The sequence below is a fragment of the Felis catus genome, chromosome B3 (assembly GCF_018350175.1).
Source record: "Felis catus isolate Fca126 chromosome B3, F.catus_Fca126_mat1.0, whole genome shotgun sequence".
NCBI classification, from domain to species: domain Eukaryota; kingdom Metazoa; phylum Chordata; class Mammalia; order Carnivora; family Felidae; genus Felis; species Felis catus.
The window spans coordinates 139,197,176-139,219,051 of record NC_058373.1 but is presented as its reverse complement, the minus strand read 5'-3'; the positions used below and the strand labels follow the sequence as shown (position 1 = coordinate 139,219,051).

General features: G+C 43.3%; 1 protein-coding gene across 7 annotated transcripts in view; it reads right to left on the bottom strand.

Moving 5' to 3' along the window:
- The window catches only part of VRK1 (VRK serine/threonine kinase 1), an 83,049-nt gene that overhangs the window by 25,090 nt on the left and 36,083 nt on the right, over positions 1-21,876 (bottom strand). For 6 of the 7 annotated variants that reach the window (XM_045060494.1, XM_011283524.4, XM_011283526.4 and 3 more), the window contains exons 3-10: positions 18,164-18,219; positions 10,767-10,836; positions 9,603-9,690; positions 5,668-5,776; positions 5,460-5,552; positions 3,293-3,425; positions 2,135-2,255; positions 1,783-1,841 (exon numbers count right to left, since the gene is read on the bottom strand). In XM_045060494.1, the coding sequence (XP_044916429.1) occupies positions 1,783-1,841; positions 2,135-2,255; positions 3,293-3,425; positions 5,460-5,552; positions 5,668-5,776; positions 9,603-9,690; positions 10,767-10,836; positions 18,164-18,219 (729 nt within the window). The remainder of the gene's footprint in view (positions 1-1,782; positions 1,842-2,134; positions 2,256-3,292; positions 3,426-5,459; positions 5,553-5,667; positions 5,777-9,602; positions 9,691-10,766; positions 10,837-18,163; positions 18,220-21,876) is intronic. The other variant, XM_011283528.4, reaches the window with a different exon arrangement.

Here is a 21,876-nt window from a genome sequence, read left to right as displayed (position 1 = left end):
ATAAAATAAAATAAAATAAAATAAAATAAAATAAAATAAAATAAAATAAAATAAAAAACACTTAAAAAAAATAAGAATTGGTACCATAGACTGGAAAGTGGCTGAGAGCAGATCTTGAGCAGTCTTACCATACACACAGACACACACAGTTAACTGAGGTGATGGAAGTGTTAATTATCTTTGATCTTGTTAATCATTCTACAATATAAATGTATATCAAATCACCACACTCTACACTTTAAATGTATACAATTATATTTGTCAATAAAGTTAAAAAGTAAGTAAAGGGGCGCCTGGGTGGTGCAGTCGGTTAAGCGTCCGACTTCAGCCAGGTCACGATCTCACGGTCCGTGAGTTCGAGCCCTGCGTCGGGCTCTGTGCTGACCGCTCAGAGCCTGGAGCCTGTTTCCGATTCTGTGTCTCCCTCTCTCTCTGCCCCTCCCCCATTCATGCTCTGTCTCTCTCTGTCTCAAAAATAAATAAATGTTGAAAGAAAAAAAAAGTAAGTAAAAACATTAAAAGAAAAAAAACCCATGCAACAACGGGAACGAATTTCACAAATACAATACTGAGTCAAAGAAACGACTCTACCAGAGATACAAGTTAATTTCATGAGGGCAGGGATTTTTACCTATGTTGTTCGCTCTATGACTCCATTTTTATACAGCTCGAAAATAAATCTTTGGGGTTGGAAGTTAGGCTAGTTATTTATTAGGCCAGAGAGGGGCTCGTGACTGGTAGGAGACACAAGGAGGGACTCCGAGAAGCCTATAACATTCCATTTCTTGTGTGGCTGGTAAGACTGCAATTTTAAATAGCCTGAGGTCAGGGTAGACTTCCCTGGAAAGGAGACAACTGAGTGAAGACTTGAAAAGACATCTAAAGACATCTAAGTATACGCAAAGTAACCGCCTCTCTCCCACTGCCCCTTCCCCTGCTTGGATTCCTGTGGCAATCACCCAGCCTCAGCCTGCTCCAGCCGAGCCCTGCCTTGCCCCCTTAGCTGTCTATGCTCAGAACAGGAGCTAGACAGATTTCCCGTAAAGACAGACACTGATGTCATTCTTCTACTCTAAACCCTACACTCTTGCTCACAGTGAAAGGCAAAGCCCTTCTGATGGCCTAAACGAATGCATTCCTCAAGTACACCAGGTACTTCTGTTCCTTCTGCCTACAACCCTTCCCTGGGCTTCCTCTAGCAACCTCCCCATCTCAGACTGCTCAGATGTCACCTGCTTAGTAAGGCCACTCTGACCACTGCATTTAAAATTTCAACCCTCCTCCCCAACTCGATTCCCCACCCTGTCCCCACACCTACCAATTCTATTCCCTGCTTTCTCTCTTCCCCCATAGGACTAACCATATAATCTACTGTAAAATACACTCTTGTGTTTACTGTCTCTCTCTCCCAACTACAGCATTAGCTTCATGAAGACAGGAATTTTTAGTTATTTTGTTCACTGGTATATCCCTAGTGCCTAGAATGGTCCCCGGCACACACTAAGGCCTCAATTAAAAAAAAAAAAAAACAACCAGTTGAATTCATCAATGAAATTTGGCTCCTTTCCTGAAAGCACTGAATAATAATGTAAGCAAGCTCAGGTACCCACTCAGCCCACCTTTGGAAAGGGAGCTGCCGTGTCCGGGATGACAAGAGGCCCCAGCACAATGGCTACACTCAGAAACGCCTAAGCTTTTACATCACAGCATCTTCCGTGGACATCACGGCTCTTCCTCCCAGAAAACAAAACCCCCATGAACATTTAAGAAGTCTTTTCCTACCTGGCTTATTTTTCTCAGGAAAACATTTGTCCATCAAACCTGCAATATTTTCTCGGTATCTGTTAAAAATTAAAGAATGAGTCATTGTTGGAAGCTGTATGCCATGGAAACTTATTAATATTTGATAACAGTAAATAGCACATTAAGCAGCACTGTGTTACATCCTAAATATGCTTACAGACATTCTTCTAAAACAAACTGAACAAAACACCAAAGACCCTTAATATTTAGCAAGTACTTTCTTATTTCCACATTAGTATCAGTGAAAACTATAGTTTCCATTGAGAAATCCTGACTTAAATACATCTACCTTATCATGATTTTACCCAAAATAATTTAAGTTTTCCTTTACCTAATTTTGGAATCTCTAACATAGTTAGGATCTTTCAAATTATCCTCCCAAGGAAGATGGCCACTAAGCCACTGGATCATGCAATAACCCAGTATTTCCAAATCACCACGTCTTGATGGGGCTACGAATACAAAAGAAGCAGCAGGTTAAGTATACCAAAATAACTTTAATGTATGATTTCAAATGGACATAAAGCAGTAAGGTAAAACAGTCAATTGCACAGTCTTGTTTTTCATCAAAACTTATCACTGCATTTAATAAAATACTAAATAACTATCGGGCAGTATGAGAGAAATAATTTACCTCCAGCTAGCAATTTACTTTGAAATCCAAACTGGCAAACTCTAGAATTTCAAACTGAGACTGCTAGTCTAGGAAATAAATTATAAAGCGGTGACACATCTAATACTGCCCTTGGAAAACTTGAAGATCTTAAAACTGCTGTATATGAAGGGGCCCAGAGAACCGGGGGGTTTCAGCTCCTCCCCAGTGCTGGGCGCGGAAAGAAGAAATGCCCGCTGTAGAAACAGGCCAACTTCGTAAGTGACAAAGTAAAGCTTGCCTGCTACAAAGTTGTGGCTGCACGAGGAACTTACAGATGTTTAGGCAGCGGGGGTGAACACCCCACATTCTACTAAGCTAAATAAAACCAAAAAGAAACCGTCACCGAGCTGACAGAACCACCTTCACTGCTAAAGCTGAGGTGTTTTTGAAGGACAGAAGGAAAACGGGGGAAGACACGGGTGGCCCAGTTACACAACTGCAGGAGGCCAGCCTCCTCCCGGGTCTTCCCCCACCCCACCTTGCCCCTTGGGGTCTTATTTATTTTATCTACTTATTTATGCAAAATTAAGAACCACGCAGGAGGGGCGCCTGGGTGGCGCAGTCGGTTAAGCGTCCGACTTCAGCCAGGTCACGATCTCGCAGTCCGTGAGTTCGAGCCCCGCGTTGGGCTCTGGGCTGATGGCTCAGAGCCTGGAGCCTGTTTCCGATTCTGTGTCTCCCTCTCTCTCTGCCCCTCCCCCGTTCATGCTCTGTCTCTCTCTGTCCCAAAAATAAATAAACGTTGAAAAAAAAAAAATTTAAAAAAAAAGAACCACGCAGGAGTTCAACCAAAATGCTGGCGGTGTATTTCTTGGTCAAGCGCTGCCGACATACCCACGCCGTTGTGCGCATCGATGCTGGTGAATTCAATCGTGCCATCGTGACATCTTTTGGGGTCTTCTTTGTATTCTTTGTGAATTCCTTCCGGGCAATACCGGTAAGCAAGGCCATAATCTACCAAGTACACCTATAAATGTCCGAGCATCAAGAAAAGTCAAAGCCAAAATGATTGCACACACACTCCTTTGTGGCCCAGAGACAAAATTCTGTCACTGGATTCATCCACAAGGCCACACCACTGCGCCCCAAACAAGCACGAGCCAATAGGCTAACATCAGCAAATACTTAATTCTGAGGGACTTTTTACTTCAAGAAAAACGTGAAATGACCATGTCATTATAGTCCAGAGAACGGGAGCCCACGTTATACACACTTTTGGATAAGTATGTTATCCTTGTAATTAATCCTGCCTCCTTGACATGAGCAAAGCTTATACATTTTACACCTTTTCTTACACTTGGTCTAACACAGAACTGAGCACAGAGGAAACCATCGAACCTTTTGCTGCAATACAACTGCCCCACACCAGGTCTAAGACTGACTTAGATGACACTCGGTGCGGTAACGATCTTCTATATCTCTGCTCCTTCACTTACAAAATAATCAAATATCAATTCATTTCATAAAAACATTTCAGAGTACAATAATGACCTGAAGAACTTTTAGATGAGGCTCTTATCTGCATTTAAATATTACATATTAAAGTCAAGTTTCACAATTAAAACCGAATTTTAATATTACAGTGCACCTCTCTGTGGGCACGTACACGTGGGTCTGATGAGCATACAAAGCCAGTACATTCGGCTCTCTGCTACTCCACAGCCACATATCATATCTCTAATTGTGGGTAAGTGGCTCCCAAACGTAGGCATTTGATCACAAGAGGAAACTGAAGTAAAAATATGGGGACGGATCTAGCACATACATCTAACACCAGAAAAAGAATCCCATCCAAAGCATATGCCCGAAGGATAACAGAAGTGCAAAAATATTTTCCTATAAACAAAAGGCAGCATATTTTAGTTAACTGCAAACTGAAATAAGCCGCACTTTTATTTATTACACTGTACAAATCCAGTTCACTTCAATTAATGGAACCCTTATGGTTCAGGTTCTCAGCGATGTTTTGTTTGCTTGCTTGCTTTTAACCTTTTTAAAACATCTAACACAAGACGTCTGGGAATCCTGTGATCGCCCGGAAGAGTTCCCCAACAGCATGCTACGGCATGGCAACTTCCCTCTGTTATACGTGTAGAGATCCCTGACCGCCACCGTCACGGAGACGGGGGACGGGATCAAATACCTGAGACAGTAGAAAATAAAGGGAAGGCCAAGGAAAACAGAAAAATTAAGCAAGGGGAAGTTAAAGACAGGTCCGAGAAAAAGAATACAGTGGAGTTATCAACATACACACACGGAAAATATCTAGTCCTTGCTCACATGCTATCGGGAAGACGCGAGAACACACACGGGACAGATGATGTGCAGTGGCCCAACGATGTCGTGCCAACTAAACCTCACTTTAACCGAAATCGTGGCAACGGCTTCGGGAAAACCACGTAAAGCCCTCTACTGCAGCCAAACTGATCCAAATAAAGGTACAATAACATTAGCTTTTCTCTTTTCCTTAAAAAGTAAAAATTACAAAGTGAATTGTAAGAAACTAAAAAAAATGCACATTTGAATTCCAAACACTAAGGGCATACAAATTTAGACAGCTAAGATATTTCTGTAAACCAATTGATTTGAATAATCAACATGTTAAAGACCAAATTTTCCAAGTAACAGAACACTTACATTTGATGGATTTCTTGAACAAAGGAAATAAAAAAAATGACAAAGCAGACAGGCAAACATAATTCATCGGTGCACTATATAATTTTAAGCTTCCACCCCCAAATAGCTATTTGAAATTCATTTTGTATCACAAGCGCTTCTTCTGAATACTATTTAGGACAAAATAGCCAACTTGATAAAGTGCCAACAAATCGCATCAAAAATGTAGAATGTTAACTAGATAAAAGTGTCAAGAAGAAATATTATTATTACCATATCTACTTCAAAAAGTAAAACTTCTGCACAGGTTCAAAAGTTCAAAGCAACCGTATCTGTTTTCAAACAACAGCTTTTAAAAAGTAGAAATTAAAGTTAATAAAGCTACCTGGTCAGGATTCTTGTAGCTCAGAAGAAGGTTTGAGGCCTTGATGTCTCCGTGTACATACTCGTGCTCGTGAATGTACTCCAGAATATCCAGCTAAGAAAGCACCATATAGAATAAGTTAGTGCAGTACCCAACACCGACCAGCAGAGGACCGAGCTTCAACACAACTAGCTTTACGGGATTAAAACAAGGAGTGTAGCTCACATACAATTCTTAAGCTCAGCTGCAAGACAGTTTTCCGAGAAAACCTTTTGGCATTTGCTTCGTATATTTTCTGAAGGTCACTCCCAAAGCGATCCATTATCATAAACCTGTAACTAAAGACAAACAGGGAAAGTCAATGAACGAAACGGAACTCTGGAAAACCTATCCTACAATGACTCCCCTCCTTTCAGAGTAGTTTCTTCAAGGCAACGTTCGGTAAGGAAGCAGAATGAAGAGGGAAGAGAGGAAAAAGAAGGAAAGAAAGAAAAACATTTGAAACAATTTCTTCCAACTAGAAATCTCCGGAGCGGGGAGTGCTTCGCCGTCTGCCTTTCACCTTGAAGGCCTCCTCCTGTCTCAGCCAGTAAGCTTCCCGAAGACACTATTCCCCGCAATAGTGTCTATAGCCCACGGACAGAGTCCAGCAGACTCATTCACAGTGAAGATAAAACAATCTGAGTAAGACCAGGATCACTGATTTTTCTCCTACTAAAGTTACCTCATACTTCTAGATAACAGCTTCTTGCCTGTGACTGTCGTGTTTTTCTCTATTTTCAGGGCACATTTTAGCAACTAACTTCCTACTAAAATCAAGACTATCAGGAGACACCATAACAACGGCTAAATTCAATAAAACGGCATAAATGGCGTTAAAGGGCTGTACATTAAATATCCAAAGGACGAGCCTCAGGGAAGAACCACTGCCCGGGGGAAATGAGAAGATTTCTGGCTTTGCCACAAACCCCACCGTGCCACCCTGGCCAGGCCACACGACCTCTCCAAGCCCCGATTCCCACGGCGTCAAACGAGAGTGGGGCCTCAGGCTTCCCGAGGTCTTTTCTGGCACTCGAATTCTAACATTCAACAGCCTCCAGTGACACTTCGTGTGTGCCCACTGTGGGTGCAACACCCTGCTCCAGTAACACAGTGCACCTTGTGCTCTAAGGGTCAGCTTTTACCTTCATGAAGTCTCCCGATTCTGCCTCGTCCGGTTAAATCAATACAAACCAAGACCACACTCACAACGTACCTTCCAATGGGAATAAGATGAACGATGACCATCCCCACGACGGCCGGCGCTCACGGAAGCCTGGTCTGAGCAAGGCACTATTCTAAGTACTTCAGATGGACCAGTGCGTGCCAACCTAACGTCACCCTCGTGAGGCACGGGCTCCTATTCGCCCCATTTTACAGCAGGAGAAAACTGATGCCTGGTAATCTGTCCTCCAGGAAAGGGGGGAGCCACGCTTTGACCTCTACGTGAAACATATCCAAATAAATAAATGTCAGTGGTACCCAAAAATCCCACTTATTTTTAGCTGAGAAGCCTATGACATATACCACATGTCCAGTTCAACAGAGAAGGAAAGCTAACATTAAAAGACAACAGGCCAAAATTACAAAAAAAAAAAAAAAAAAAAATAGGGATTCTATCCACTTTTGAAGTGGAAGAGAATTGGAGATCATCTTGTCTAAGCATCTTTTGATAAATACATTAACGTCTACAGAGGTAAAGTGATTTGTCCGAAGTCATGTGATTAGTCAGAGGCAAAATGTATTCATTCGTGCAAGATTTTCCAGGACAATGTGACCTCTAACTTAGTAAAGAAGGAACAGTAATGGGACTTCCTGGTTTCCTCTGTCCACGGGTTCGGAAAGTTGAGGAATGGGACCGGGACACACACACGTTCATTTTTACGGTAAGTGATGTAATTAGTATAGAATTACTAATTAGTATAGCACGTGGGCAACAAACCTCTGCAGACCGTCTAAACAAGGGCTAAAATACAACTTCATTCCACAGGAGACCCATGAAGACACCACTCTGAGCATATCTCTGTCTCTAGTCACAGGCCACTCCACGACCACCGTCAACAACCCCCCCTCACGGCCTCACTATTTCTAAATGACACACGTCAACGGACATTCCCATCGCCCGTGTCATTTTATCCGAGTCCCCAGGGAAGTGCACGTTGATGGTTTCACCTTGCACAAGTTACTTAGAAACTACGTTCATGTGACTCCTCAGGGGTAGACGCAACCTTGCAGAAGGTGGCAAAGGTTCCCAGGCTGCCACGCTCCTCGTCCCTCCTCACCCGGGTTTTCATTACTGGGGTGAGGCTCTTTCTCTCTTGCGCACGCTCGCCCTGCTCCTTGTTAGACATCCATGGCCACCACGTGCCACAGAGCAGGCCGGAAACCACCCTCGACCCCATTCATGTTACTCTACTCAGCCTGCTCTCCGACGGTTTTCTACATCAGCAGTTCTTAAAGTTTAAGGGAATGAAGACCCCTCTGAGAGTAAAAGCTAACACAGTGTTTTAACATATATTCTAACTGCTTTATGTTACCCTTATTAAGTGGGTAGCTGTTATTCAATTTCACAGGGGAGGAAATGGAGGCCAGAAGGAATAACTTACCAGTCACACACATTTTAAGGAGCAAAGCACAGATTTGGAAACCCAACAGACTGGCTCCAGAATCCTTGCTCTATACGTGCTATTTCTACAGAAATTTTCACAAAAACTCTAGAGACCTGTCCCAGCAACACCGTATACAACAAAACGCTATCATTTCAGGAAGTTCGCACACTCCCTAAGAGATACGTGGATCCCAGGATAAGAACTTCCAAGTAAAACTCAGCACTGGCCGCCCACCCAACAACTACCTCTCCTCCCCATCCTTCCCAGCAGAGCACCCATTTGGTCCAGGCATTCCATCCTCTTCCACGTGGCCACGTGCTTCACCACACCAATCATGGCGATCACTCTGCCCTCGCCAGTGACCCGCTTAAGAATGAGCACTGATAGGGGACACCTGGGTGGCTCAGTCGGTTAAGCGCCCAACTTCAGCCCAGGTCATGATCTTGCGGTTCGTGGGTTCGAGCCCCGTGTCGGGCTCTGTGCTGACAGCTCACAGCCTGGAGCCTGCTTGGGATTCTGTGTCTCCCTCTCTCTCTGCCCCTCCCCACCTCCCCGCCTCTCTCTCTCTCAAAAATAAACATTTAAAAAATCATAAAAACATAAAAGAATGGGCACTGATAAAACCCTGACCAAGAGAACATGAGAGAAAGGGAGATTTCCCCGCCATGAAAGCGAAACACACAACAAGCAATACCTCCTTCTTCTCTTGGTGGCTGTGTCTGCATGCGATGCCTAGAAATGGGGCAGCCACCCTGAGACCACACAATGGAGCATTAATACAGAACAAGTTCAAGGGCTTCCCTTTCGGGCCCAAGTGCAAGATAAAGGCAGCTGGGCTCCTGATGATCACTGAAGGCAGCGGAGTCAAAGCTCCCCTTTGCGTGTAGCTGAAAGCACCATTACCAACCTACCCCCAGGTCCACAGTAAGCTGCCAGCCTTACTCTCTGAAGTTCCATTCACTCACTCAAATATTTCTGAAATGTCAATTATGCACCCAATTGGAGGTTTTCCCCAACTCAGCTGTGCTGACAACATCCTCTCCCTTCTTGGAACTCCTGAGACACGAACAAATCAGAGTCACACGGTTTAGCACACGGCTGCTATAATTGCTTCACACAAGTTTGTTTTTCTCACGGGCTAGGCTGAAATTTCATAAAGAGGAGGACGCTGAGGGGAGCAGACCGGACATCTAGTACGAAATACCGAACCGGAACCTGAAGGCTCCCTGTTGTCACATCAATGGCACGGAGTTTTTTGCTTGCTTGCTTGTTTACGTGTCAGGGGAGAAAACGCACGGGGTTCATCTGCCCGGTTCCCACTCATCGGCCGGGTTCCGGGCACTTGCTAGAGCTCCGCACAAACCCTCCAGACCAGAGGTGACGCCGTGTTCCTCTCTGCCAAGTGTGTGCCACGCGGCCCAGATGAAGGCCCAGCGGTACCTGCACGTGCTCGCTAAACAGTGAACAGCAAATGCTTAGAACAGAGGGAAGAAAAACAGAACATGCATATGTTTACCTCTTTCCATTTTTATCATGTAGACCAGACCCCCAGTACTTAGGAACACCCAGGTACTTCAGTTTATGGGTACGAATCCACTTCTGAACTACAAGTTAGAAAAAAAAAAAAAAAAGCTTGTGATTTCACTTGTTTTATGTATTTTTTTAAATCATTAAGAGAACATACTCACACATGCATTAAGATTGCACCTTTTTCCATAAAAAAAGGTGAACATTATGATCAGCAAATAACAAGTACCTTACAATCAAAGCATTTTTATTAACCCACCAAATTTTGTCATCCTGCTCTAAACATCATCTTTAAAATGAAAAATCTGGGGCACCTGGCTGGCCCAGTCGGTTAAGCACCTGACTTGATTTCGGCTCAGGTCATAATCTCATGATCATGAGATCAACCCCCACGACGGGCTCCAGCCTGCGCGCCTGCTCAAAACCGTCTCTCTCCCTCTGCCCCGCCCCGGTCGCGCAGGCACGCGCACCTGCACGCACGCTGTCTTTCACGGGGAAAAAAACTGAAAATCTGCGGGAGGCATTTAAAGAAAGAAAATCAAACCACAGCACTGCAGTTGTGGTCACCAACTCTAATTATGTAAATGTTTACTCTCTGCTCCAGAAAGACTAACATTTTACCCAATCTGGAAGTTGTTCACCTCATTCTAAAAGTCTTCAACCGGGATACCAAGCTGGAGGGGAGGGGAGGGGAGGGGAGGGGAGGGGAGGGGAGGGGAGGGGAGGGGAGGGGAGGCTTGAAGAGGTCCCCCTCTCTTCCTTAACAGTCTCTTCAAGTTCAACAATTATAGCATCCTGCCTCCCTCCCAGGTTATGTTGTCTGCAGTTTAGAAAAAATACTCAAAAAGATTGAGAGATCCTTGAGTGATATACGTGAATTAGGATTATATCTCAATTTTTAACAATATTTCCTAAATCATATCATTTATTAACTTTATTCTATATATCAATTTAGGTGAAATCTTATCATAACAAACCCAGGAAGAAAACAGAATTCTCTCCTACAAATCTCATTAAAATGAAATTGATTCATGAAGTAAAAAATAAAAATTACAAGGCATCAAAACATAAGATCCAGTGCCCTGGTTTTGACCTAAAACAACAACCAGGGGTCATTTTAAGAGTGTAAGCAGATGTGTGCTGTACTCCTTACTTTGCTCTGGTTTGGCAGCTCGCTGGTAGAACTTCAGTTCAGTAAAGAGGGGTCCGTTGTCACTGGGCTCCTTAAAACAGAACGGGTAATTGACGCTAACAGTTGTTAACATCAGGGAGTTATTTTCAAAGAAACTTCAAAAAGGACTAAGTCGTTAGCATCAATGAAACTTCAAAAAGGACTAACACCAATTTTTCTTTCCAACGTAATTGTGAACTTAAGGTTGTAATAACTACGTTTAAGTCAAACTCCTTCGAAATGTTCTAGATATTCTAAGAGGCCACGAGTCTTCTATTTCTCTCAAGCTACACTTTTGTCAGCGATAAAATGCTCAAAATCAGATACACAGCTCAGTCTTCGCAGAAGTTTACGAAAAATCTTTAAACTCATTTTCATCTTTATTAAGCTTTCTCTTAAAGCAATGATCAGCAACCATGTGAACTGTTTCACCAAGGGGCTACCAGATGCCTCTGAGATCTAATAAAATTTCAATACCCGACTTAACCAATCGGGCAAAATCCTACTCTTTTCCCTGTTTCTCACACAGTTGTATCTAGTTGTGACCTTGTCACAATGAGAATCTTCTGGAACTCCAGAGCGAGCAAGCACAGGTCGTTTAGCTGCATCCCTTCCTTTCTGACACCGATTCCCGTGTTTCTCAAACTAAGGAGCCCTACAATTTACTTCCCCCGTGATAATTCAAAGTCAAGAGGAAAACGGGGCTCAGTAAATCGTGTTCCACCAACTACACTGGACTACATTCATTTTACATTTTAAGGAATATTAACCGTGAAAATTATTTGTAAAGGGGTATACACACACACACACACACACACACACACACACACACACACACACAAGTATGGACAAACAAGAAATACCAGCCTGTTGAGAGTTTTGCCTTGTGAAATAGCTTTAGAAGTGTAAAAACGGTCTTACAGTTTTGTGGACTTTTTAAATAGTAAATTATGTCTGAATCAAAACTGGTTAGTATTTCACGTTTCATCATTTCTGTTGGGATGATCTTGTTTATCGAGAATCTGAGAACAATTTTTTAAAGCAGTGAAAACGTCACAGGAGGAAGCTAACTTTTCCAAATTAATTTTAGGGTCGCTTTTCTTTTAGGAAATATGGGAAGAAACTTATTTTGGACAGAACACCCGTATAGCTGGAGTTCAAGGGTCAGCAGAACACTAGAAGAAACGACGATGAGGCCCAAGCCTTTCAGGAATCCCCAGTTCAAGCCCCTATAGGAAGACTAGCCAACGTGCAGAGGCCAGGCCCAGTTAAGAATGAGCGAGCGCTCAAGAGCAAACACGCAGCATATAACTAACACCTGGCTCAGACACCGAAAATAAACTTGCCTTGTTCCAGGTAAGCAGACTCTTCGGGCCAGCCTTGGAACAGAGTGGTGGACAAGGATGTGGAATCTCGCCACCTTTTACGAAGGGGAAACTAACCAACATACAAGGTACGAGTCCAGATCCCGAACTTTTGGACTCAGTACCTCAAGTTTCGCCGCGACCTGTGGCTCGTGTCTCGGCCTCAGCGGTTGCTGGACAGACGCCTGTGCACGCGTATAGCCTACGGCCAAGAACGGGCCTTCAGCAGGAGCAGCAAACTCAGTGCAAGAAACGAAGGGAGAAATGGAAATTCGAGAGAAGAAATTCTGGTAAAGTTCCTCTCCAAAGGCTAACTTGTAGAACAGCTTATTAATATAATTCAGGTTTGAAAGGGGTTTTCCTAAGACAAATCCTGGCTTATTACCATCAGTATAAAATTCTGAGTTATTCAGTTTCAACCTATGTCATATCAAGTTTAATTTTCAAGCTTCCCTTCAGGCAATAATTTTATTTATTAAACTTATAATAATAAGAATCAACCCATATAAATCAGACTATTATAAGGAAAGCCCCACTACAACAAAGGCTCTTTGAGCTCATTTCATACTTTTTCTAATCCAATAAGAGTCCATTATAACAAAATAAAGGAGCTACTTTCTTGGCATTGCACTCTGCAGCCAAAGCTAGCTATTTCTGTTGAAGAAAATACCTTACTTAACTCATAACTAAAATTTTATTAACATATTTCAAATCTAAAATACTTTGCCAACTCTGTAATAGCCAAGATTTAGAAAAGAAATTGGGACTGACATTTTAACTAGAATATCACTGAACGTTTCTTTAAGACTTCTAAGTGTCAAAATGAAGAAGACAACAGAAAAAAACTTAAAATGTGATATATTTCAATGGCACCATCTAAAAGCAACTGGCTGCCATTTAAAAATGAAGCTGTATAAAGTTTCCCCTTCCTACCAAAAAATTATGGTATAAGAACTGAAAATTCAGGTCACTTCTCATACAGTCGGTGAGGGAAACGAAACATCAGTCTGTAAACTTCTTGCCAGGGAACTTCGAAAATACAGCTTTTATGTCAGTTCACCCTGGAAAGTGACCACGCTGTTAAGAACTGTTAGGATACAAGACCCAAAAGGCCGGCCTCCCGCTCAGTTCTGCCATCAGCTCCTGGACGCGACGGGAAGGGGGTGTGGAAAAGAAAACGAATTCATTATTAAAGTCTGTTAATAAGAAAACACAAAAGAGAACTCTTCCTCCTTGCTACCCACCGGCTTACCAGTTTGCCATTCATCGCTGCACATCGTCTTTCCTGAGATAAAATACAGTGTCTCTCGCTTATCTAGAGGCAGAGGATACAAGTTCACCGTCGCTGGTGACCCGGCACCCCAACTCCAAGGCTGCGCCCGTAAGTCAGTAAGGAATAAGGCCCTAAACAGAACCAGAACGGCCACTGGGTAGGAGAGGGAATATATTTAAAATGTACCTGAACACCTATCTTGAATATGTGTGTCTTAACTGCATTTCAAGACCACGTGTAATTAAGACATCTGTGGGTTAACCATTTGAAGCTCTTTCACACAGCAGACCCGCGTATTAGCAGGGACCACATTTTCTGACAAGTCCTCCGCACGGAGGCAGAGGCCCTCCCAGAAGCGCAGGGTACCTGCCGCCTCTCCTGCATAAACGGATCCACGAAGGTCAACGGGGGTATGCACACAGGATGCCACTGAATATAATTAAGGTGTGCTGTGTGCCACACTCTACCGGCGGTTCTCAACCTTAACGCGCAAAAGAGTCCCCCGGGGAGCTTTGCTAAAAATATCAATAACCAGGCCCTGCACCCAGAGGTTCTGATTACACTGTACAACCAGAGCGGAGAACCACTGTTTGACTTGATATGCCATTACGTTATGACGTCTAATTTCACATTAAAAATCAATTTGCCTTCGATTATTTCTTAAATAACAATTTGCTGAGGGTTTTTTTCCCCAAAGATAACATATGTGCTTATTTTAGAAAATGTGGAAATACTTTGATATATTTTCTTCGCATATATATGACCATTTTATAAAACTGCCTCCACACTACACGTAGTATTGTATCTTGCTTTTTTTTTAATACTTAAGTATGAAATTTCCCCCAAAGAGTGGTACTTGTTCTTTGAAAACATGATTTTTAACAGCCCCTAATGTTTTAAATGGCGAATGTTCATAAACAGGTGATTTTCATACTGGAAAGATCTGGTACTTATTTTATATGCTTCTGTTTGATGAACCATCTCAATTTTTAATGTTATACAGCTCTGAGAACAAAAGAGTTGCAGAACAGTAGTGGACAGAGCTACGGCCCAGCACGTCGCCAGGCGAAGGCAAATCGTGAAGAGGCCTGCTCAGAAAGAAACAGACGAGGGACGGGTGGCATCTAGAAATTAAAAGGTGGTGGGAAGTTACAGCTACAAAGTTTTCAAAAGAATAAAACGGGCATTTAAAAACGACACCAAGAAAACAAGTTTGCAACGAGGTCCTTATCATCAGACAACTTAAAATCCAGCCAGAGAGAGAAACCTACAAAAGTGAAAACCAAGTGGCGGCATGAGAAGGAAGGATGTGAGCTTATGAAACCGCAAACTACAGGGAAACAGAATGAGGGCCTCTAGAGTTTGAAGGAGCTCAGAGAAGACGAGTATCCAGGAGGAAACCAGCAAGCCCTCTCTCTCCCTGAGAGAGGAAAGGGGAAGTCACTAATACCGTTTTGTTTGTGGCGTTCTTCCAGGATCACAGCCAAACTACCACACCGAACACGTTACGGAGATATTACACGCAAAAGAGAAATCAGCTGAATATTTATCACTGTCCTAATTACAAAGAGAAGGAGTAATACGGGCTAATGGGAACAGAACTAAATTAGGAGATAGGAGATGCAGAACGCTGAACTAGGTTTGATAACAAAAGGCTTTAAACTTAGAAATAAAGAGCAATTTACCACCTTATTAAGCAGCTAGGAAATGTTGCTCCTACCCATTTTTGCCATAACTCCGCGAGTAAAACAGGTGGCGAAAGTGAAGTTACACTGAATACCAAGTAAAAGTGCTTGGAATTGCCCGTAAGAAAGCAGAACAGCCTAATTCGAAAATAAACCGCAACCTAAGGGCTGTCGGGCTACCGGAAGAGAGACCTGTCTACACACCATCCCACCCCCAGGACGCGGCCCCGGCAGCAGCCCTCCACGAGGTGGGGAGCACTGTGTGCACGTTGGCCAACGGCAGAGTGGTCACAGGGAACCACGGCGTTGGAACCTCAAGATCAGGAGAAATCCTAAGTGGACTTGCCCTCTTCTCACAATGTTAACTCTGTAAAGATCCTAAGAAGAAACTAGTCTTCCCCACAGACTTTAATTTTGACCTGTCGTGTCGGAGACAAATGCAGATAATATTCTGCACCTCCAGACAAACAACCCGATTTAAAAGTAAGAACGTTCGCTCCTCTGCTACAGCAGCACACTGAGTATTTCAAAAGGAACGTGAATGCACGAAAGCAGGAGGAAAATCCAAAACGAAAGGGCTTGAAGAAAAGGGAAGTGGCAGGACACACACTTGAAGCTGTCGACCTTACCTACACTCCGGGCAGGACCGAGTAACCGGGACCCAGTTAGCTGCCCCCGGTCAACAAGTATCACTAACACACTGGACAGAAGAGGGAGTTACTATTTTCAGACATTAGGCAGAACGGGTAGTACCTCTAAAAGACGGGAAACAAACAGAACGAGCCCCAGGCAGCCCCAGCTTTCCTCACGGAGGCACCAGAGTAAAAAGGGGGCAACTCAGGGTTCTGAGGGGCCAGGAAGCCGATGACCCCGCCGCCAAAACCAAACCAGGAGATTGGACGTTTTTAAAATCTATTAATATTAGAACAAAATTAAAGACCAACATCCCTCATGAACACAGACATAAAAACCCTTCACAAAATATCAGCAAATCGATTCCAGCATTATGCAAAAAGCGTGACATGTCATAACTAAGTGGAGCGTATGTTAAGAATAATAGTCCTACACTCAAACGACCAATCGATATCACTGCCACATTAACAGAACGAGGGAGAAAAAACCTGGGATCCATCTCAGCCGATGCAGAGAAAGCATTCACAAAATAAACAGGCAAACTACAACCCGGGAGAAAATATTTACAACACATACATCTGGAAGGAGACTTGTGCCCAGAACAACTCTCTTACTGCTCAATCACAAAACGCAAAACAACCTAGATATTAAAAAAAAAAAAAAAAAAAAAAGAAAGACCGAAGAGGCACTCCGAATGCCCAGGAAGCACAATTACTTAGAAAAAGTGATCAAAATCTGCCACCTAGTAAAACTCGAAGACACGTATCACGGCTGCAAACCCACCAACCGGACAAGCACACACCCGGAGGAGGACGCGGGAGCGACCCGAACTGTCACACGTGGCTGGTGGACGTGTCAGATGGCAGAACCACTTTGGAAAATCCGTCTTATAAATGTGAATATGCACCTTCCCTGTAAACCAGCGATTCTCCTTCTAGGTATTTATCCAAGAGAAATAAAAAACCTTTTACAAAAATCTTCAGAGAAGCTTTATTCATAATGGCCTAAAACTGGAAACAATCCAAATGTCTATCAACAGGAAATGGAAAGGGAAAAAAAAAGCTGTAATATGTCCATATAATATAATATTCTGAGCAGTAAGACTGAACAAGGAACTACCAACAACATGAACAAGCAATATTAAACATTATGCTGAGCATAAGTCAGAAACAAAACAGTATATAGAGTACAGTATCATTTCTGTGACCTTTCAGACAATAATAACTTATCCACAGCAAAAGTAAAAAAAAAAAAAAAAACCCCACACACACACACAACCAAAATCTCAGATAAGTGGTTACCTCAAAGAGTACAGGAAGTAGGGGTCTGACCAGAAAAGGACACGAGAAATCTTTTTGGGGTGATGGAAATATTGTATTATTTTGAGAGGGGTGAGAGTTACACAGGTATATGCACTTGTCAAAAGTATTCAAATTATTTAGTATCTATGGCTTTCCTTGTAAAAACTACGCCTGAATAAAAAAGTGTTAAAAACAATCACTAAAACAATTCAGGTCCAAAAGAGTTAATTCACAAGAGATCAAATCTACTCTTCACTGAAAAGAAAGTAAAATAAAACACACCAAACACAAATCTTCAGGATAATTCTGAGTTCTATAGCCTCTAGAAAAAAAGGAGGGGTGGGGAACTTATGTGGGTGATTTGCCTAAATAACAGACCCTGTTATCTCTTCCATTATTTAACAAAGACATGTTCTTCACACGGATTAAAAAACTCTAAGAGGAGTTACAACTGTAACTTTGTAAGCAGAAAGATGCATAATATACTCCTCATAAAAAATAGTAGCTAAAATGCTCTTTAGCGCACCAATATATAAGTGGACCTGGCCACGCAAAGTATGCTTATACCAGATAAGATGCCGTCAACCTCTCCTCGTTACAAACCAATTTCACATCAGTTTGGCAAAAACAAAGTCCCAAGTGATCACAATTATATAAATAATATAATTTACAAAAATGCAAGGGGAAGGGGAGAAACCTGGGAAAAGCAAAAACTGACCAAGTGGAAGCTGACAAGCAAATGCAAGATAAAATACAGTAAAATTTCATTAAACTAGTACAGTCTTATATGCTATAAATAAAGCATCTCAACTATTGCAGACATAGCTGAAATGAACAGGATGAGCTGCGTATTTTTATTCCATGTCTGTATACCTCCGTGCTTCCATTCATTTTCCACCAAATACCAGTATCGCTCTAATCCCAAAGAGAGGAAAGAGACGTCTGAACGCAAGTTATTGCAAATTATAAAGCTACTTTTGTGTCTTGTTAAATATTTACTAAGCACTGTTAAAAATATAGTACCTTACGGTTCAATTAATTCTAGTTATCAAAAAGGATGTTTTACAAAGTAAATACTGTACCCATTCACCAAAGAAGAGAAGCAGCTCAAATCTTTTCTTACCACTTTTACAACACAGGGTGCATCACTGCCCACAGATCTCGAAGAATTCAGATCAGCTGTTTGAAAAAGTGACATATGTAGTATCAGAACGAGAAGTAGCATCATTTTAATTAGCCTGTTAACTAACCCTTTGTTAATATTTAGGTCTGGATATCTAAAACTCCTTGACAGAATAAATTTCAGTTCCCAAATATGTGTCTCAGGATTATCATTACAGTATATCTCATCAATTTGAAGACTTTTTTTTCATGAGTTAACATGTCTGAAATTGAAATGCCTCTTATAATTGCTGGTATCTTCAAAATGATCATCAATTAAGTATGGAAAACTCTGAGTTAAAGATTTCTTTAATTCGAAAGTACTCATGGCCTTTGATATGCTAATGTAGGCTGTGAATTCCCAAGAGGACGGTAACTGATAACATTTCTTAAATATACAAACCAGGGAATCCTTTTAAGAAGGGGCATTAAAAAAAAAAAAAAAGAAAGAAAGAAAAAAGGAAGACAAGAGAGGAGCTAAAATTCCAAAAACCACTAGTTTGGGGGGAAAAAAAAACAAAACAAAACTCCTCTAAACCAACAGCCAGGATGTTGGCACTAGAACTCTGAGCTGCCATCCGTAATAATCTTAATGTGGCTGCCATTTCATTTCCCGCAAAGAGAGCAGCACAGGTGCCCTGGAATACTGCATCAGGAGTGTTAGGCTGCCCACATTCATTAAACAGACATTTCTACCAAGGACCTCCTATGTGCCAGTGTCTAGGAAAGCGATTCGGTAATGAACAGAAGGAAGTAATCGCTCCTCTTGTGAAGCTGACGTTTCAGTGGTAGGACACCAACAACTATTAAAATACCAAGTACGCTTGATGGTGTAAGTGCTACAGAGGGAAAATGAGGCAGGAACGGAAGGCAGACAAATGTTGCAAGGTACCGGGAGGAACCTCCCTGACAGGGTGTCACGGGAGCAGTGGTCTGAGGCAGTGAGGGAATAAGCCACGCAAATATCTGGGGAAGAACATTCCAGGCAAACCAGCACAAAGGCCCTGACGTGGAAAGTCTCCGACGAGTCTGAGGAAAGCAAGGAGGCCAAAGTAGCTGGAAAAAATGAAGTGAGGTGGAAAGGAACAGGGGACCGATCAGAAACGCAGCAGGGAACAAACACCAGCATGACAGGTGACATAAAGCTGTCACTGCGACTGAGCTGGAGAGCCGCTGGAAGGTGCCGGGAAGACGATGGCAAGATCAGACTTTGATCCCTTAAGAATTCTTCAGGCTGCCTGGCGGACAATGGCGTGCACAGGGCAAGGGCAGAGGCAGGGAGGTCGGCCGGGCTGTTACGACGCTCCAGGCGAGAGACGGCAGAGGCCTGAGCCAGGGTGGCAGCCGACCAAGTGCCGCGAAGTGGTCTGACTGTGGGCGTTTTCAGAGAAGAGCCGACCGGATCTGTTGGTGAACTGGATAGAGAGGACAAGGGCGGGAAAGGAGGTAAGGAGGCCTCCAAGTTTTGAGCCTGAGTAACTGCAAAGAGGAAGTTGCTCCTTACTAAGACAGAGAAAACCGCAGGAAGACCTGGTGCTCCAGGCTGCCTGAAGTCTCAGATGCTCACGAGACATCCAAGTTCAATTGTTAAATAGGCAGTTGATCTACAAGTCTTGAGTTCACAAGAAAGGTCCAAGTTCGAGAAATGAATTTGAGAGTCGTCAACATGGAAATACCACTCACTTAAAACCAGGAGCCCGGAAGACCCCTAGGGAATGAGTGAGGACAGAAAAAGGAGGAGACCCCAGGACTGAGCCCTAAGGCATTCTCACGTTAGAAGGTGATGAGATGAAGGAGGGAAGGAAAAGGAAATCAAGAAACTGCCAATCAGCTGGGAAACGGCAGTATTTTGAAGAGGCTGCAGCTAAGGTGCTTCACACTGAAGAAGGAACACTGAGTCACAAGAACGGCTAACGTGGGCGGACGGAAAGTGGGAGCTCCAGGATACATCACTCAGATACTGAGTTAGTGATAGAAATCAGGTTGTTGTTTTTTTTTAAATAAGCATGCAGTATACAAAATATTAAAACTAGGATAGTATCCCAGTCATACTGCACAATTCAAGTGAGGAAAGGGGGAAAAGGCAACTCAACAACTCATGTGAACATCACGTGCTACAAAATATGCCACGCATAAAGAGTACGCTAAGAAGAGATCTCCCATTGCCGAGAAAGAAAAATGGTTTCAACACAGCATGGAAAGCAGTAAGAAAGGGTTGGGGCGCCTGGGTGGCTCTGTCAGTGAAGCATCCGACTCTTGATGTCGGTTCAGGTCATGATCTCACAGTTCATGGTTCGAACCCCACGTCGGGCTCCGTGCTGATAGTGCGGAGCCTGCTTGGGATTCTCTGTCTCCCTCTCTCTCTGCCCCTCCCAGCTCTCTCTCTCTCAAAAACAAAAAATTAAAATGGAAAAAAAAAAAAAGGTTAACGCAAAGCAAATATACACAGACGGTACCTGCTCTAAACCCAGCTTTGGAAAAATGAAGAAAAAGAAGCATCACGTACAGAGATCAAGGGGCAAAGGGCAGCATGATGGCCAAGGCACAGATTCTGAGAAAATAAAAGGGACGAAGATAAACGTTACACAGGGACCAGACTATAGGAAGGATCTTGTATGCCATTCTCAAAACTCTGGCCCTTTGTCCCCAGGGCCAGGGCGAGCCATTACAGAATTTAACTAGTTTACATCGTTCAAGCCACGATGTGAACAATGGGATGCAGGGGGCAAGACTGAACAGAGAAACGTCACTGCCGTGGCAAGAATCCAAACAAGACCTGAAAATGACCTGCACTAAGGCAGGGTCGGCAAACATGGAGAGAGAAAGCCCCACAGGTGAAGCAACAGGACTAGACGAAGTACCAGGGACAGTGGGGAAGGAACACTTGAGAAGGCCTTCCCAGCGCCTGGCGTGAGCTAATCCCCTCCTAGTCACGAGAGAGCCTGTGCGACGTCCCAGGAGAGAGCCCTGAAGGCCACCGGCTGCCGGCCTGCACTTGGGGGATCGAGTCCTAGGCTCCAGACAAAAGATGTGGACATCGACAGTGAAAAGACAGTAACGGCAGCCGTGAAACGGAAGAGGTCACTCAGAGAGAACACACAGAACGGCAAGTGAGCCAAGAAAGGAAAGCTGGGGAGCACAGAAGTCTTCCAAGAACGACCAAGCGCCTCCGAAGAGGCAGCAAGGACACCACGAGGGAAGCGTCACCGTGGAACACAACGGAAACCATCCCTGTGAGAAGGAAAGGCAGACACGAGCAAATGCCACAGAAAATACCCAAGAAAATCCAAAAGCAATCTTTTGAATTCATTAGCAGAAATTGCTGCGGATCCTGAACACGGCTGCTTCTGTGTATCAGTGGGCCCAGAGAGAGAAACTGGAGGCAGCGATATTAAAGCAAATCCACATTGATCAGCTCAGCTTTACAAAAGCACGGTTTTACTGCAGAAATCACTGGCTATTAAAACTACTCACTATCAGATAGCATTTTCCAACGATAAATACAAATACAAATAAAACAGCACAAACGCAACCCAAGCTGCAAATGTGCCGAAGGTTACAAAGCAAGTTAACCAAGGCAGAACGAAGAGCCTCCTTGCTTCCAGCTGCCACTCCTCATGTGAGCTGTCCTGGGGGCCCGCGGTCTGCAGTATAGACGGCCCGTACCATGCGCCA